The sequence below is a fragment of the Saimiri boliviensis genome, chromosome 4 (assembly GCF_048565385.1).
Source record: "Saimiri boliviensis isolate mSaiBol1 chromosome 4, mSaiBol1.pri, whole genome shotgun sequence".
In the NCBI taxonomy this organism is placed as follows: Eukaryota; Metazoa; Chordata; class Mammalia; order Primates; family Cebidae; genus Saimiri; species Saimiri boliviensis.
The window spans coordinates 33,453,019-33,471,726 of NC_133452.1; the positions used below are offsets into that span (position 1 = coordinate 33,453,019).

Below are 18,708 nucleotides of genomic sequence, written 5' to 3' on the forward strand. Positions count from 1 at the left end.
AACAAAAAAAACTCAGGATTCATTCCGTGAAAATGACGTCGTTTTTCTAGATGAGCTGGTAAATGGAGTGGCGAAGAAAGAATGCCCTAAGAACAGTGTGACATTCACAACTAGGGCTCAATACTAGATCCCATTCACTCACTGACACCCTGGTTGCTCATTACAAGCCTGAAATCCATCAAGGTAGTTAACGTCCCTGAACATCAAAGGAACAGCGGTGTCAGGCCCCGAGGAAGAAAGTGCAGCGCAGGGAAGCATTAACACAAGACGCGCTAAGGCTGCTAAATTCTACTCAAAGCGAAGGTGGCTGGCCTGTCTATCATCTTGTAATTCCGGCCAGCCAAGCTGCGTTAGGCTGCGTTCCTCGGCGCCACAAATCCTCGTCACAGGCTGAAGGCTCAGCTGCTTCGTGCTCTTCGTTTTTTTACGCCCACGCCCACGCCGCCGAGGGGGTGAGGCTGTCACCACGCCGCACGGAGGGCGGCCTCCTACGGCGTCCGCAGCCCGCGCGGCTTCCGGCGGCTGCGGCGGGAGCTCCGATTTGATCAGACGCCGCTCAGGAGAGGGAGTTAGATCGTGGCCATTTTCCGACTCAGTGCGTCCGGCGCATTTAATAACAAAGCGAAAGCTACTTTCTAATCTCGGGTTAGACGTCCAAGAGGGAGAAACGTGGCGCCTGCTGGCTGACGGAGCCCCGGGGCTCCAACCACAGCCGCGTCCCGCCTCCTGGTCTTTTCTTCAGCGTGGGATTGTCTTTTTGTTTTTGCCCGGTCTGAGCTGGCCCCACAGAAAGAATGGACAGACGAGCTCACTGAGGTAAATAAATAAAAAGTGGGGGCGGTGGTGAGGTCTAGGGGGGTCTCCTCAGAACGAGGCAGAGACGCCAGCGAATAGCGCCGTGTGACCAAGATAACTCAGGGCCTAACAAGACACCCGCCCCGCTCTACCGCCTCTTGGGCGAAGGCTGTAACTACGGGCCAGAGGGCGGGTCTGCCACATCCTCGCGCGACACCAGCCACGCGATTTCCCAGAAGGCCTCGGGAAACAACTTAATAGCCGCCAGCGAACCGGTCCTGGGCGGAAGGGTGGGCGGGGCTTGCCCGCATATTTAGTGGGACCCGAGGCCACGCCCCAGATCGGAAGTGACGGAGGCGAGCTAGCGCGTCGAAGCTAGCTCTATGGTTTTCCTCGCGTTCTTGAGTCGGGAAATGGCCGCTGTGTAGTTACAACGGAGATAAATCCCGGGAACCGCGATTCGGCGTGTCAGGTAGGCCTCCCGCTGTATTCAAGTTACTCAAAGGGCAGTGAAGAGCGAGGACAGGCCATATTTTTGACTCTTGTGTGTGTGGTGACGGGTTGGCGGCGAAAGGAGAACCGAGGAGACGTTGCGCTGTTATTTATGCGTTTTTTTCGTCAGCTTCCCTGAGGTTTTCAAGGTACTACAGGCCGAGAAGGTTGGGGGGGGGTGAGCTGAGGAGTGCTAACGGCGCGCGCGCGCGGTTGCGAACCTGGCTCGAGACCCGGAGCCCGCGCGGCCTCCCATGCGCGTGCGCGTATCTTCCTCTTCCACCCTTCCCCCATTTCAGCCCGGACCCCAGCGCGCGCCCGACTGAACGCTCCGCGCACGCGCGTTTGTTCCTTTTTTTCCGCGGCCTACGGCGCTGGCGGCGCAACTTGTGTCCGCCTCTCATTGGCTGGGACTGCCACCTTTCTTCCTGGCCTTTGGGCTTTGAGAAAAATAGCTGTGACCAGCAGCGAAGTGCATTGGGAGGTCTGCCCGTTTCCGCGTGGTCGTTGAAACTCCTCCCCTCCTCCCCGGCTTGGGACTACCCGTCAGTTGATGCCTCGTTTTTACGATTCTGCTCGGTTTTAGGGCTCTGGTCTGTCCCTCGAGGGGTTCTCCGGAGTTAATTTCTGTACCTCTGGCAACCGCTGTTCTGAAGCGAGCGCGCGCTGTTGACTTGTGGTGGGTGCCTAGTTACGGTTCCCTAGCGAGGGGATCGGGTCTTAGTTGGTGGTTCTGAGCGTGGCCCTGCCCCATCCGGCTGCAAGTGCGGTTCTTCATGGGTACGAGCGAAGCGGAGTCTTTGCAGCAAGTGATTCAGCCCATTAAATCGTGTCAGAAGTGTTGCAGCCACGGTTGGTAGACAGCTGCTGTGAGAAATGGGTGGGAGTGGCGAATTGGGACTTTCCCTTCATTTTAAATTCGTGAGTTGGCCTGATTTGCTTTTAAGATTTTTTTTCAGAATCAAGCCGAAGTGCCAGCAACTACTTTGCTACCTCAGGTTTTTTTTTTTAAAAAGCATTTTAGAATTGGAAAAAATTAAGACAAATTGAAAGCAAGTGTGGCCAACACGGACGAAAAAGATGAGCTGCTTCAGACGTGCACCCGGTTCCAACAGCATCTTTTGAATTTTTTGCTTATTACAAAGCAAAACAAAATTTCTTGGTCCTCGTGTGAATTTTCATTACAGTTTGACTCTGTTTGGAATGGTTAAGATACTCTTTAGGCAGTAAAGAACCTTTATGTAGGAGAAACTGTTATAAGGGTTTTTTGATCATAACTAATTCAGGATAATTTGATGGGAGGGACTGTGTTTAAAGTAGCTCCTTGGCGGGAGTTTGAGGCTGCTGTGAGCTATGCTCGTCCCACTGCAGTCCAGCAGGGGCAAGAGAGTGAGACCTTGTCTGTCTGTCTGTCTGTATCTCTCTCTCTCTCTCTCTCACTCTCACTCTCACTCTCACTCTCTCTCTCACACACACACACAGGCTAGCTCATGTTAAACAACCCTGGAGCATCATCTTTTAGGGATTTCATACTTTACTACATTGTGGTAAACACTGAAATATCTTTATTTCAAGTAATTAAAATGGTGGCAAAGGAAATTGTTTAGCCAGAACCCATTCTTGACTTTGAAGAACGCTAGTATTATAAGACTTGGTAACAGACCTGTAAAAAGTCCTACTCACTGGTAGACTCATGTGTGGTTGAATTATTTATTTATTATTGTTATTTTTGAGACGGAACGTCGCTGTGTCCCCCAGGCAGGAGTGCAGTGGCCGGATCTTGGCTCACGGCAACCTCCGGGTCCGGGTCCGGGTTCAAGTCCAAGTGATTCTCCTGCCTCAGCCTCCCCAGTAGCAGGGACTACAGGCGCCCGCCACCATGCCTGGCTAATTTTTGTATTAATGAAGTCTCGCCCTGTCGCCCAGGCTGGAGTGCAGTGGCCTGAGCCCGGCTCACTGCAACCTCCGCCTCTTCTGTTCAAGCAATTCTCCTGCCTTAGTCTCCTGAGTTGCTGGGATTACAGGTCCCCACCACCGCACCTGTCTAATTGTTGTATTTTTAGTACAGTTGAGGTTTCACTGTGTTTGCCAGGTTAGTGTCGAACTCCTGACCTCAGGTGATATGCCGCCTACCTCAGCTTCCCAAAGTGCTGGGATTACAGGCGTGAGCCATCACACCCGGCCAGCCTCCTGTCTTTATCCAGTCGATACACCAACCAGTGAGGAACACAGGATAAAATAAAGCAGGTTTTATTTTTAAAATTAAATTTCTTAAATACCTAAACAGAGCTTGTCTTTCATGAAATAATACATAATGAACAGCTAGAACATAAGTGATCAGAAACCAGCTAGAAAACAATTGATCAGGCTGGGCATGGTGGCTCACGCCTGTAATCCCAGCACTTTGGGAGGCTGGGGCTGGCGGATCAGCTGAGGTCAGGAGTTTGAGACCAGCCTTGCCAACGTGGTGAAACCAAATGTCTAATAAAAATACAAAAATTAGCCAGGTGTGGTGGTGCACACCTGTAGTCCCAGCTACTCCAGAGGCTGAGACAGGAGAATCGGTTGAACCCAGGAGATGAAGGTTGCAGTGAGCCAAGATTGTGCCACTGCACTCCAGCCTGGGCAAGAATGAGGCTCTGTCTCAAAAAAAAAAAAAAAAAAAAAAAAAAAAATTTAAGATTACCATCGCAAGCATACTTGATACCAGTCTTCATTCTAGCAGAGTCGAGTTTGGTCCTCAGATTGTTGTAAACAAAGTAATGCTATTTCCATCTTTTCAAATCCTAAAAATATAGCCCATCATGACTATTCCAGTAGACTAGATTCAAATCTGGCTCAGCCATTAACTAGCTGCCCAGCACTGAACAAGTTACCTTAATCTGTCAGCTTCAATTTTTGCAGATGTTTAAAAACAAGGTTACTAATGGTACTTCCTTACAAGTTTAGGATTAAATGAACTAATAATGCATATTAACAGCTTAATGTTTGGCCCATGGTACACAATCTAGCATTAGCCATCATTATTGTTAAAACTTGTTTAGGCAGCTTTTCTGCAAGCCGTCCACTAAGTTTACTTAAAATGATTCTTGCGTGTAAGGGTACCTTAATATTTTTGATACAGCGTTCATTAACATCATTTAAAAGTCTTTCCAGACATGCTTAATAAAATGGCCTGGGTGCAGTGGCTTACGCCTGTCATATCAGCACTTTGGGAGGCCCAGGTGGGTAGATCACCCAGTCAGGAGTTTGAGACCAGCCTGGCCAACATGGCAAGGCCCCATCTCTACTAAAAATATAAAAATTAGCTGGGCATGGTGGCAGGCACCTGTAATCCCAGCTACTCAGGAGCCTAAGACGGGAGAATCGCTTGAACCTGGGAGGCAGAGATTGCAGTGAGCAGAGATTGGCCACTGCATTCCAACCTGGGTGATGGAGCAAGACCCTGTCTCAAAAAAAAAGGAAAAGAAAAGAAAAATTAGCAAGACATGGTGGTGGGTGCCTGTAGTCCCATCTACTTGGGTGATTGAGGTAGGAGAATTGCTTGAACCTGGGAGGCAGAGGTTGCAGTGAGCCAAGATCGTGCCATTGCCCTCCAGCCTGGGCAACAAGAGCAAAACGCTGTTTCAAAAAAATAAATAAATTCATATCCAACAAGTACCCAGAGATGTTTAGCTTAATTCTGTCAGGTACTTTTTTCTTAAATAACAAATTACTTTAAATTACACAGCTGAATTCTCCTAGTGTTCAACTACTGATTTCCGACCCAAACTTTATGTAGAACTGATAAAACTGTCCATTTCTGAGTTCTGTCTTCACATAGTAAACCTAGTACAGCTTGCTGCCCACAGAAGTTGGTTAATAAATTTAACTTGCTGGGTGCGGTGGCTCATGCCTGTAATCCCAGCACTTTGGGAGTCCAAGGCAGGTAGATCACAGGGTCAGGAGTTCAAGACTAGCCTGACCAACATAGTGAAACCCCGACTCTACTAAAAATACAAAAATTAGCCAGTCATAGTGGCAGGGACCTGTGATCTCAGCTACTCAGGAGGCTGAGGCAGGAGAATCGTTGAACTCGGGAGGCGGAGGTTGTAGTGAGCCGAGATTGAGCCACTGCACTTCAGCCTGGAGTTTGAGATGGAGTTTGAGGGAAACTCCATCTCAAAAAAAAAAAAAAAAAAAAAAAAAGATACTTGAGGCAATTTATTCCTTGACTCTGTATACAATTGGAATCTATTAGCAAATGATCTTGGTTGTAATAAAGGAAAGATTGATTTGGCATTTTCAATTCTATATTTGGGTGTTGGCCACATCAGGCAACTTCTTGGGTATTGAAGAGAGAGCACAGGAGTTGGCGTTAGGAATTTCAGTCAAATTTTGAGTTAACCATTTACATTCCGACTTCGGGCATCAGAAACGGCAAACACATCTTTTGTTTTCTCCCCCAAGTTGCCCTTTTCCCAGATGCTTAAATCTAAAACCTAGAATTTAGGGGCACTAGTGATTTATTTTTCCTCACTCTCTGTACTTCCCACCTGTAACAATCCATTAACAAGGCATTTTGACACACCGTATCTTGGATTTGCCTTTTTTCCATTGTTGTTTATCTTTAATATTGCAACCATCTTAAAATGTAAGTCAGATGAATGACTCACCCAAGCAGGCCCTCTAAGGGTTTCTCAGTGGAGTAAAATCCTGACCCCTTTTGCTGATCTGCTAGATGCTATTCGATCTGGTCCATTTCTTCTCTTTCTCCCTTTATTTCAGACCCTCAGCTCTTTGATCACATTGCTTCAACCTTCTTACTGGTCTTTCTGTCCTGAATTTGCTAAGTTTATGTTCTCTGCCTAGTATGCTCTTCCCTCTGTGGATCTTTGCAGTGTTCCTCTCTTAGGCCCAAATGTTACCTCCTTAAAGAGGGCCTAGGACCCACCTAAATAGTCCCCTTGCCCACCTCTGCATGTCAGCTTGTACTTTTTCCGACTTCTCCGATGTCCTTGTCACTATTTGATGTTTTCTTGTTTTCTGTCTTCTCTTCTCTGAAAGCTTCAAGAGAGTAGGGAACTTAATGTCTTACTTAAAATGCTGTATTCCCAACATTAGAATAGTAGTACCTGGCGTGTAAGGCACTTACTTCAAATTATTTGGAAAGTTTAGAGATCTCTGTATTTGAAAGATGGGATGAAATGTAGCTCGAGAGAGATTATCAGGATCAAATAAGAGATTTTTTAAAGTCACCTAGCACAGTTACTGGCAAATGGTTGGTATTCAGATGTTTAGTTTACTGTGATTTGTTGCTCATATCTATTCTCGATTGGGTTTTTGGAAGGCAGGGACCACTTACATAGATATATTTCCTATAGTAACTAGCATTGTGCTTTGTATATAGACTTTCAGTTTTAAAAAATTAGCTGAACAGTCTTTGGTGCTGACTGATACATTTATTGTGTGTTACGTTTTGTGTGTCATTTGAGTTCTTGGTGTGGATACCTGAATATAGATTGTGAATAGGAATGTATATCCACTGGTCTGACAGCCTATGTTCTCTCTTCCCTCAGTTTTTATATCTAGTGTTTATTTTCTTTGAACTTCAAAATATCATGACTTGGAGTAAAGAGATCCGGCAGTTGAGTCTTCTGGATATATATAGAAATTAAAATTAGCCTTTTGGAACTGTTTAGGGAAGTATTAGCTAAAATGAGCTTCGTACCATCTCTAGGAGTAAATCAGTAGTATTGACTTTCCAGGTCAGAATGAAGTTTTTATAACAGTACTCCAATTTAGAAGATTGCCATTTTCTTTCTCTGTCCACTTGGGGTTTTGATATTTTAAAATCTAAACTTGTATGTCCTTGAGAAATCCTAACTTTTTTTTAACCCAACCTTACTTAGCTTTTTTTTTTTTTTTTTTTGAGGTGGAGTTTCGCTCTTCTTCCCTAGGCTAGAGTGCAATGGCGCGATCTTGGCTCACCGCAACCTCCGCCTCCTGGGTTCAGGCAATTCTGCCTCAGCCTCCTGAGTAGCTGGGATTATAGGCACGCGCCACCATGCCCAGCTAATTTTTTGTATTTTTAGTAGAGACGGGGTTTCACCATGACCAGGATGGTCTCGATCTTTTGACCTCGTGATCCACCGGCCTCGGCCTCCCAAAGTGCTGGGATTACAGGCTTGAGCCACCGCACCCGGCCCCTTACTTGGCTTTTTGACTTTGCTACCTTTTTAATATGTTTCCCTTATTAACTACGTTTAGATTCCTCCTTTCTAGCCTGAACCTCAAATCTCTCCCCAGTTGTAGGGCCATGGATGTTTTAGGAGACACTTATTCTTTTTTGCATTTTTAGTAGAGATGGGGCTTCCCCATGTTGACCAGGATGGTCTCGATCTCTTGACCTTGTGATCTACCTGCCTGAGCCTCCCAAAGTGCTGGAATTACAGGCATGAGCCACCGTGACTGGCCCTGGGAGACACTATTAATGATTCACCAGTTTAATCTTACCAATTCTTCTTTGTATTTCTAATCTCATTTTTATTTTTAAAATTGGAACTTGGTAAGAGTTACAGATTTCCATTTAAACTTGTTCATGAATTATTTGGGGGCTAGCATATATAAATCTTGTATTCCTTAGTTTCTGTTCCCCTGGTGTTTTTTTCCTATCCTTTGCACACAATTGATGATCACTGAATATTCACAAAGCTCAACTTCTCAGTATTGGTAACTTGAATATTTTGTGCAAAGTTTATTTGCAGAGTAACGATAAATTATTTTAGGAATAATAGTGACTTTCAGTAGATAAGTTGTTTCATTCCTGACTCTTTATTTGAATGTACATGTATCAAGATGCTTTTAGGCACAGAATTTAAGGTTACTGTGATGGCTATGATGTGAGTTTTAAAATTAGTTTCACATGAAACTAAACTGTGCGAAAGGAAGTACCGAAAGCAAATAAGTAGTAGAGCATTAAACTCATATTTTAGATGTTATAAAGTAGAGCATTATCAAAATTAACTACAGATTGCTTGCGGTCTCCCCTCCCCCCCCAAACCATGGAGTCTTGCTATATTGTCAAGACTACAGTACAGTGGCTGTTCACAGGTGTGATCACAGTGCTTTGCAGCCCCAAACTCCTGGGCTTAAGTGATCCTCTTGCCTCAGCTTCCCAAGTAACTAGGACTACATGCATGTGCTACCTTGCCCGGCCACTGAGGTGGCATTGTTTATCTACCTTGGAATTTTCTGATGGAATGACAATATATTACCCTTTTTTTTTATAACTCTGATAGCTAAAATTAAAATTGAAGTAGTTAAAAAGATGCTGTCAGTTTTATTATACACTACTGCATTGTGATTTACAAAAAGTTGAGTTTTTAGGCTTTTATGATTAAAAGTTTTCTATTTCCTGAATTAATTTTTCCTTCCCTGAAATCATGAGTGCCTTTTTTAGAGTTTATTGCAATGCCAATTACATGCATTGTAAATAATGGTTATTTAACATAAATCAAAGTAAGATATATATTTTTGTCTTTGCTAGGAATTTGAATTTAGAGTTTAATTTCGAAGAGCGTTCTCTCCAGAAGAAATTTTACAGTATCTCAGACATTTCACTTGACTACTTCATCCTGCATAAATCCAAGGTAAGGAGCATTCATTTTTCTAGTTTTCACTTTTGACTTTCTTGAGGCAGTGTCACTGCTGAACTGGTGATTGAGATGGAGTGATTAAAAATGATGTGGTCTGAAGCTTTTTTGGTTTATTTTGGTGGCTTGTATGAAGTCAGTCAGTTGTTGTTAGTTTTAGGAAAAAGATTTCTTTTTCTCTCTCCTTCCAGATTGTGTACCTGCTTTTTCTATTTCTATAAACATATCTACTAAAAGATTCAGGATGTATGAAGTATTTAAAACAAGATAGAAAGACTCTGCTACTTAACCTGTTTTCCCTAATATAAACAAGAGGAGATTTCATAACTTGTTTCTCCCTACTATAGGGTTTAGGTAATTCAAATTGATTGCTGCTTATGTGCTGGCTGTATTAATTGAATTAAGTGTATCAACTCATTAAGTCCTCTACAAGTCTGTGAAGTAGGTACTTTTTTTTTTTTTTCCACTTTACAGTTGAACGACATCAGAGAGCTTAAGGAATTTGAATTCATGTAGTTTAAATGCAGAGGCCATATTCTTCCTTTTTTTCTAAGTGTATTTTTGCAGTAGAGCAGAAGATAGCAATCTCATTTCTTTTGGACTGCTATTTGACAGGTATGCTTTCTTTCCATTAGTTTTTGAAGTTTCAGGTGTAGCTATTAAAGCAAAACTCAAACCTTTATAAATAAGCTTGCTGCTTTAAAAAATATCCAGGTTCTGGGGAATGCATTCATTTGATAGTTATTTATTAAATACCTGTCGTGCCATGCCACAGGCCAAATACATCCTGGCGAGAGGAAAAGCCTGCAGAATTCCTGAATCCCTTAACAGAAATTATCCAAATAGCCTCAAGAGCCAAGAACAGAGATTCTGGAGATAAAGCACAACACAGCATCTCTACCTCTTAGTAAACTTACAGTGTTTCTTTTACCTACTGATTAATACAGTGGAAAATAATGCTGCCTTATTGCTGGACTGGATCTCCAAAATCATTTGCAGCTCTGGTTCTATAGTGTGTCTGATTATCTCAGAGTGGAATAAAAGTGTATATCTTGAAGTAAATTCGATCATAGTGAATGTAAATTACTTGTGTTGTTTAAAAAGTTTGGGAGGGGTTGGGTGCGGTGGCTCACGTCTGTAATCCTAGCACTTTGGGAGGCTGAGGTGGGTGGATCACCTGAGGTCAGGAGTTCCAAGACCAGCCTGGCCATCATGGTGAGACCCCATCTTTAAAAAAAAAAAAAAAAAAAGTTTGGGAGGGGCAGAATTTTGAAATCAGATGGCAATAGAATGTCACAGTTCCCAGTGGCCTTGATTCCTTACTTTACTACAGGCTACCAATGTGGTTTTTGCCAATTTCATTATGTTGTCAAAACTACAGTTGCTAAACAAAATTTGTGTTTTCCCAGGTATTAGATCTCCTTATGTTAAGGCTAAACTTAATTCATATGTGTTGTGGAATTCTTATTCTTCCTTTTTGAACCCTGAACCTATGTTTTATTTCTGTCTTTATGTATTTCTTGCTCACTTGGAATTGAGAAGAAGAGTGAGAGAAGACAAAGGTGGTAGTCTGTTAGAGGATAGCTATGTTTTGAAATGAGCATTTATGTCAAAACATGTTGAATTTGTTATTTATATTCTTTGATGAGGAACTATCCAAGTATTACCATTGCCTCTTCTATAACGGAACTCATCTTAGTACCTCCAAATACGATTTTATTTTATACTGAACAAAGTCTAGGTAGGTAAAATAAGTGCTTTCAAAAATATTTGGTTGTAGGAGATATTTAAGTATTAATGGGAATTGCAAGCTATTAGAAGTTTAGTAAGTTGATTTTAATTGAAATGAATACTTTTTGAGTAATTGGAAGTCTGGAGTAATTGCATAGTTAATATGCAGTAAAAACAAGCTTGAGAGGCTAAGATACAGTCTCAATCATTAAAGTTGAAAATGTGACATTTGGGATGTATGTGCAGTGATTTGCTGTGTATTTTTTCAATTTTGTGAAGAATAGATCATATAAATCAATTAGTTGTAACAGTTACTGATTTCTGTACCCATCGAGGTCAGTTATAGTATTGGATACCATGCAGTGTTTAGAAACTTTAAACTACTGGTGTCCAAGTTTTTTTTTTCTTTTAGTTCCAATATATCTTTTTTGAAGTAATCCTTCCAATTCTTTATCTTTATCCTTCCAATTCTTTATCTTTTATTCTTTTAAAATCCTCCTACCAGAAAACTTCAGGGTGACCTAGGCATTGTCACATAAGTCCACTTTTATTCTGGAGTCATGAGTACTGAGAGCAGAGCCATGGCTCCAGCTGTTCAGTGTCTTGTATTATACTAGGATATTATCTAGTACCACTTCAGACCATATCGTATACCACTTCAGACCATATTGTATATATGGACTGGTCAGTTCAGTCTCATTTTCAAGGCCATAAAGCACTGTGATGACATCCTGGTAGGTTTGTTTTTTTTTTTTTTTTTAAGTATTGTGTCACTTTATTTTCTTTATGTCATTTGCTGTTGTTATTTATCTTTCTTACAGAAGAGGTAGGCATTTGTATTGGGTGTGGAATAACACGTAACATGCTGCAGTCTGATCTCATTGCTCTTTCCGGCTTCTGCAGAAAGCAGAAGTGCCTTTTTGGATTGAGTCACATAAGTGGGGCAGTCCATAAAAATCTTCAGTTGTATCTTTAATCTACAGTACCTGTCATGCAAGTGAAAACAGTTTTAGTCAGGAATAATAGACTTGTCCTCTGAATACTCATTTGAAAAGGATGGTGAATAATATGCCTTTGAGAAACTTGTAAAAATCAAATTTTATCTGAAAATAGGTAAATGTGAAATTTTAAAAATACATACTGTAATTTTAACCTTTTTGCCCTTTCGTTTCACTAGGAGAAAAGAAATGGGTCGCTCCAATTCTAGATCTCATTCTTCAAGGTCAAAGTCTAGATCACAGTCTAGTTCTCGATCAAGATCAAGATCGCATTCTAGAAAGAAGCGATACAGGTGATTTAATGTGCTTTAAATTTTTAAAATAATTTTATCAGTGATATTTGTTGAATGCCTGTTGTAAACACAGTGCTAAACCCAAAAATGTGTTTTATTGTCAACCCTGTGAAGTGGGTCTGTTGTTGTCCTTATCCTTAATCAGTAAATTGAGAATGTCCACGTAACAAGCTCTGATAAATGGCAGTGCTTGAGTTGAAATCCAGTTAGTCTGACTCCAGGTCTCAAATTTTTCTGTACTATATATGGTAGGTTTCTTTGTATTTATCCACAATGTTAACAGTTGAATTGGATAATGCAAGAATTATTTGACAGTAAACAATCTCTGCATATTGTTTTATATTTTCTCATTTCTGACATTGATTCTTTGAATTCTAACAAAAGAAGTCTTTTTGTTAAAAATTAACAACTTGGCTCACACCTGTAATCCCAGCACTTTGGGAGGCCTAATCAGGTGGATCACAAGGGCAAGAGATTGAGGCCAACGTGGTGAAACCGCGTCTCTGCTAAAAATACAAAAATTAGCTGGGTGTGGTGGTGGACACCTTAGTCCTAGCTACTCGGGAGGCTGAGGGAGGAGCATCACTTCAACCTGGGAGATGGAGGTTGCAGGGAACTGAGATCTCGCCACGGCACTCCAGCCTGGGTGACAGAGCAAAATTAACAACTCTGGTTATTTTTCTTTAAATAGTAATACATAGCATAAAAAACAGAGACCAGAAGTTGAAAATACAAGTGACCATAATCCTATTAGGAATTAATAGTAGTTGATGTTTTTTCTTCTTTTCTCCCCAGGCCTAACTTTACATTATGTATGTATTTAATAGTATCTCACTGATAAAGTTTTGTGTAATCTTTTCCCCCATTTAAGTATGTATTATGCCATGCTATTAAGCACTCTTTTACAATGTCGGTTGAAGTGCTTGCCTAGATGTACTACAATTTGCTAATGTGTCCTAATGTGTGATGTGTATATATGTGTGTATATATAAATATATAAATATGTGTATATCAAGATATACACACATACAGAAAAACACATGCACGTGTGTTTGTGTGTGTGTGTGTTTCTGTGCCTTCATTTCTGAGGTCTTTAATGTATTCTCAGTATTTACCTTAGTAGTGAGGCTTTTTAATTGGAAACCACAAACCTTTGTACAGATGAGGTTTTTTAAAAAGTCTAATTTTACCATTACAATTTATTTACATGTTATATTCAACCAGCATATTTAGAATGGTAGGATGGAATACTTTATTTTTCTTGCATTGATATTTATTTCATTTTTAGTTCTAGGTCTCGTTCCAGAACATATTCAAGGTCTCGTAGTAGAGATCGTATGTATTCTAGAGATTATCGTCGCGATTACAGAAATAATAGAGGAATGAGACGACCTTATGGGTACAGAGGAAGGGGTAGAGGGTATTATCAAGGAGGAGGAGGTAGATACCATCGAGGTGGTTATAGACCTGTCTGGAATAGAAGGCACTCTAGGAGTCCTAGACGAGGTCGTTCACGTTCCAGGAGTCCAAAAAGAAGATCCGTTTCTTCTCAAAGATCCAGAAGCAGATCTCGCCGGTCATATAGATCTTCTAGGTCTCCAAGATCATCCTCTTCTCGTTCTTCATCCCCATATAGCAAATCTCCTGTTTCTAAAAGACGAGGGTCTCAGGAAAAACAAACCAAAAAAGCTGAAGGGGAACCCCAAGAAGAGAGTCCACTGAAAAGTAAATCACAAGAGGAACCAAAAGATACGTTTGAACATGACCCATCTGAGTCTATTGATGAATTTAATAAGTCATCAGCCACATCCGGTGATATTTGGCCTGGCCTTTCGGCTTATGATAATAGTCCCAGATCACCCCATAGTCCTTCACCTATTGCTACACCACCTAGTCAGAGTTCATCTTGCTCTGATGCTCCCATGCTCAGTACAGTTCACTCAGCAAAAAATACTCCTTCTCAGCATTCACATTCCATTCAGCATAGTCCTGAAAGGTCTGGGTCTGGTTCTGTTGGAAATGGATCTAGTCGATACAGTCCTTCTCAGAATAGTCCAATTCATCACATCCCTTCACGACGAAGTCCTGCAAAGACAATCGCACCACAGAACGCTCCGAGAGATGAGTCTAGGGGCCGTTCCTCATTTTATCCTGATGGTGGAGATCAGGAAACTGCAAAGACTGGCAAGTTCTTAAAAAGGTAAAAATCTAAAGTAGAATCTACTAGATTATAGTATCGTTTTTGTTCTTTGAATTCTAATTGGAATTGTAAGATAGAAAATGGTTCATATGTGTTTAATTAGTGGTTTTTACTCTTGCCTTCCTTCATTTTAAGATAATTCCAGATTGTTTTTATTCTTATCTGGTGAACTTTGAAAGCTAAGTGTTTTAATAAAAATTAATTTATCCAGCTACTCAGGAGGCTGAGGCGGGAGGATCTTTTGAGCCCAGGAGTTCGAGGCTGTGGTGAGCTATGATTGCACCTACTGCACTCCAGCCTGGGCAACAGAGCAAGACCCTGTCTCTTTTAAAAAAACAACAACAACACTAATTTCTATTCCTCCTTAATTTTACCAGTTTCTGTCAGTCCAGACTTAAAAGTACAGATGAGGAGAAGTTGAGTAGCTTAGAGCATAAGTAATGATATATGTTGTTAATAACCGTAAACCTTTTAGAAATTAATTTTGTTAGAGCATTGAATACTTTGTTCTTTTCATTATTAGAATGTGACCTACATAGATAATGCAGTTATATTGCATGTTCTTATGTGGCGTAGTCTGGCTTTCAATATTTAATGATTTCTGCCTGACTGTACAAAAGATAATGATGTTTCTCACTGACTAAAGACATTTGAAACATACTTTGTTTAAATTCTGATTTCAAGTGTTGCTGAAAGTTTCTAACAATGAAAATTGGTTACTTCATGTATTGTGATTTGACTTAAAAGTGAGAAAATAGAGGAAACATGCTGTTTATGGGATAGCACTGCACAACCTAGAATTTGATTAAACTGATTGTTAGTTTCTACATAATAGTGCCAGAAACCATTATTTTCTAGAGCAAGTATATATGAACTGTTTTGTGATTTTCATAAAGAGTATTAAGTTACTGCAACGGTATTTAAATTCTTTGTGTGAAGTCTTGTTTATATTAATAGATAAGAAGTGAAATAGTCTGAAATTTGGGTGATAATTATCAGAATTCTAACGTAATGTGTATTGTCAGTGGTTCTTAGCTTCACAGTTAATTTTTAATTAAATTTAAATTTAGGCTATCTCTAGAAGTTCATGTTAGTGCAGAATTGTGGATTGTGACTAAATAGGACAGATTTTTGAGGTTGGCTTTACTTTTTAAACGTAAGAAGTCAAATAGTAAATTTATTTTAAAAGTCAGTACGTAAGTTCTATATGGATGCTTTCAATGATTTTTAAAAGTGGAATCTGAAAAAGCACTTTCAATAGGGTTATTTTCTCTCTTGCTGGTCCTGAGGGATTGGGCAACACATTTAAATGTGGAAGCGATCTACAATGAATGCAATCCAGAGTTACTATCCTCTTCTTTGCTTATTCGCAGGTTCACAGATGAAGAGTCTAGAGTATTCCTGCTTGATAGGGGTAATACCAGGGATAAAGAGGCTTCAAAAGAGAAAGGATCAGAGAAAGGGAGGGCAGAGGGAGAATGGGAAGATCAGGAAGCTCTAGATTACTTCAGTGATAAAGAGTCTGGAAAACAAAAGTTTAATGATTCAGAAGGGGATGACACAGAGGAGACAGAGGATTATAGACAGTTCAGGAAGTCAGTCCTCGCAGATCAGGGTAAAAGTTTTGCTACTGCATCTCACCGGAATACTGAGGAGGAAGGACTCAAGTACAAGTCCAAAGTTTCACTGAAAGGCAATAGAGAAAGTGATGGATTTAGAGAAGAAAAAAATTATAAACTTAAAGAGACTGGATATGTAGTGGAAAGGCCTAGCACTACAAAAGATAAGCACAAAGAAGAAGACAAAAATTCTGAAAGAATAACAGTAAAGAAAGAAACTCAGTCACCTGAGCAGGTAAAGTCTGAAAAGCTCAAAGACCTCTTTGATTACAGTCCCCCTCTACACAAGAATCTGGATGCTCGAGAAAAGTCTACCTTCAGAGAGGAAAGCCCACTTAGGATCAAAATGATAGCGAGTGATTCTCATCGTCCTGAAGTCAAACTCAAAATGGCACCTGTTCCTCTCGATGATTCTAACAGGTAATTCCATATTGATGCCCCGTAAATACTCTGCGGGTAGTTAATATTCCAGTTAATTATCTTATTTTCTGAACATACCATTTTTATATTTAAACCAATGGCGTATTTTGTGTGTGTGTGTTATCAATATGTTCCAGACCTGCTTCCTTGACTAAAGACAGGCTGCTTGCTAGTACACTTGTCCATTCTGTCAAGAAGGAGCAAGAATTCCGAACCATCTTTGACCACATTAAGTTGCCACAGGCCAGCAAAAGCACTTCAGAGTCATTTATTCAACACATTGTGTCCTTGGTTCATCATGTTAAAGGTATGCTTAGTATGTTTAATATTGTGAATTAAATTTCTCTTGCATGCAAATTAATGAATAATTAATTATACTTAATAATTCATGTCCCTCAGGGCTAGCAGATATACATCAATACTGTTAAAACTTGGAAAAGTAGTTTCATAGAAGAGTCTCTAGTCTAGTCTTGCTGTCATTGAAACTCATGAAGATAGTTAATAAAAACTGATTGAAATGCTGGAGAAATTATACTCTAAAAATCTGTATCATGATAGAACATGATGTAGATTTGTTGAATGCTAAAAGTGTTTAAGTGTGTCATTGTATATTTGAAGTGCAGAAGGCTTACAGATAATCTTTCATTGCATGCCTATGATGTGATAATAAATCTTGGCATAGATTTATAACAAAACAGTATTGTTATTGAATATTAGTATTTCAACTTAAAAAGAAATCAAACTGTGGAAAAACACTTGTGCTTAATTTTTTATAAATAAAAATCATAAAATGATAAAATTTATCAGGATTTTTAAAGGAAAAAAGTTCAAGAAATTTAGGAGTATATTATATAAATACTGATTACACGAATAGTGACTAATTAGGATCCTGATGACACTTTTTAGGTCCTAAAGATGAGGTTGTTTATTTCTACTAAAGTAATGGTGTTTTTATTTTTACCAGTATGTAATTATAGTTTCAGAGTTACTAATAATTTTCAGAGGTTTTTAGGTATGTCTTTTGGGCAGTTATGTTAAGTTTTGTTTTTGTGTTTAAAAAGCAACTTACTATGAGACAGGTTCTTTTCCAGGAATCTCAAAGGCTGTGACTTTAAAAATTACTCCCCTCTCTGCTTTTAAAAAATTTGTCTTTTGACATGAGAACAGCTCATTGTAATGGATGAAACATGCCTCTAGCAGTTCTTTATGCAGCTGATATAGCAGAACAGTGAATATGAAATGAATTTCTTTTTGGCTGTAATTACTCAAACATGATAATGAGACAGTTTTGCTATTTGGCTCTAAGTAGGTTTGTGAACCAGATGATGACCATATTACTGGTACATAAAATATGAACCATTAACTTTTCAAAAAAAAATTTTTTTTACCTTTTTTGGACTATCTCCACATTTTACAGTTGCTGAATTTTGAGATCAGGTTTTGATAAATTTTTTCCTTTTTCTTTTTCCTTTTTTTTTTTTTAAAGAACTGTAATTATGTTTCATAATTGGTATTGTGCAACCGATCTGAACAGCTCTTACTTTATATAGAGCTGAAAATGCCCAGTGATGTTTTCTTTTTCATTGTAACTAGGTCCTGGAATATGTTTTGAAATGGCAAAATCCATGTTTCAAAGTAAAATAGCTGTTGAAAGATACAGGCAAAGTTGAATCTTCTGTCTTCCTGGCAAAAATGGCATAAAAACTGAGTTGCTAGCTCAAATTCCGGGGTTTCATGGAATTATGATTGAGGCTCTGCCCTTGTAGTTGCCGTTTCAAGTTTTAATGATTGGTTATGAGACATGTGCTGGATATTGGGCGGTAAGTTGACACAGATGTATGTTGACCTGTTAAGCAGATAGCTTGCTTCATATTGTGACATTTCATAGCTCATGACTTTATGCGTCTTTATATTTTACATTTACAACATATCTTCAACTGGTTTTAAAAATAGTATTGATTATTACTAGTTTGAAAATTGTTTAAAGAGAGACAAAACAGCAATATCAAATGTGCTGTCAAGTTTGCCAAGATGCCAGATTTTTGGAGTAATTATTAAATGTTAATTGATTTTAAGTTATTTTTCCAGTTTGAATGATAGTATTCAGTTTTTTTGTAAATCCATTTTTATTGATATGGCAGCATAGTCACTGATGAAATTTGTTTACTCAAGCTAGCTTTTTAGTTAACTCCATATTTTCCTGTTAATTTTTGTTTTCTGCAAATGATTACTTGAAGTAACATCATTGGTTCATATTGGGAAGGTATTAGAACATTCATGTATGTTCTTTTTTGTTCTGAGGAAGTAGTATACTAATGAAGTGAAATTAGAGATTTGATTTAATCTGTTAATTGCTCTTGGATTAGATGTATTGACAGGGACCTGTGAGTAACTTTGGAAGCACTTTCCTGTTGAGGTGCAAGAAATAAAAAGAGAAAGGGTAGGAATTCCTTATAACACTTGATTCTCTTTTGCTAGGTTTCTTGAGTATTTTTATTTTCTTTTCACCTGCTACATGCCCTTCTG

The 18,708-nt window shown here is 39.7% G+C and overlaps 1 protein-coding gene across 11 annotated transcripts in view; it reads left to right on the forward strand.

Annotated features, from left to right (window-relative positions):
* The first annotated feature begins 507 nt into the window (after positions 1–507).
* The window catches only part of BCLAF1 (BCL2 associated transcription factor 1), a 33,687-nt gene continuing 15,486 nt past the window's right edge, over positions 508–18,708 (forward strand). For 4 of the 11 annotated variants that reach the window (XR_012517175.1, XM_003932468.4, XM_010343029.3 and 1 more), the window contains exons 1-6: positions 1,128–1,267; positions 8,816–8,918; positions 11,830–11,943; positions 13,232–14,143; positions 15,517–16,182; positions 16,320–16,489. Coding sequence is in view for 10 of the 11 variants with exons in the window: in XM_003932468.4 (XP_003932517.1) it covers positions 11,840–11,943; positions 13,232–14,143; positions 15,517–16,182; positions 16,320–16,489 (1,852 nt within the window). In the remaining variant the exon portion in view is untranslated. Of the gene's footprint in view, positions 817–1,126; positions 1,268–8,815; positions 8,919–11,829; positions 11,944–13,231; positions 14,144–15,516; positions 16,183–16,319; positions 16,490–18,708 lie in introns of those variants that run through there. The other 7 variants (XM_010343027.3, XM_039467277.2, XM_010343030.3 and 4 more) reach the window with 7 other exon arrangements.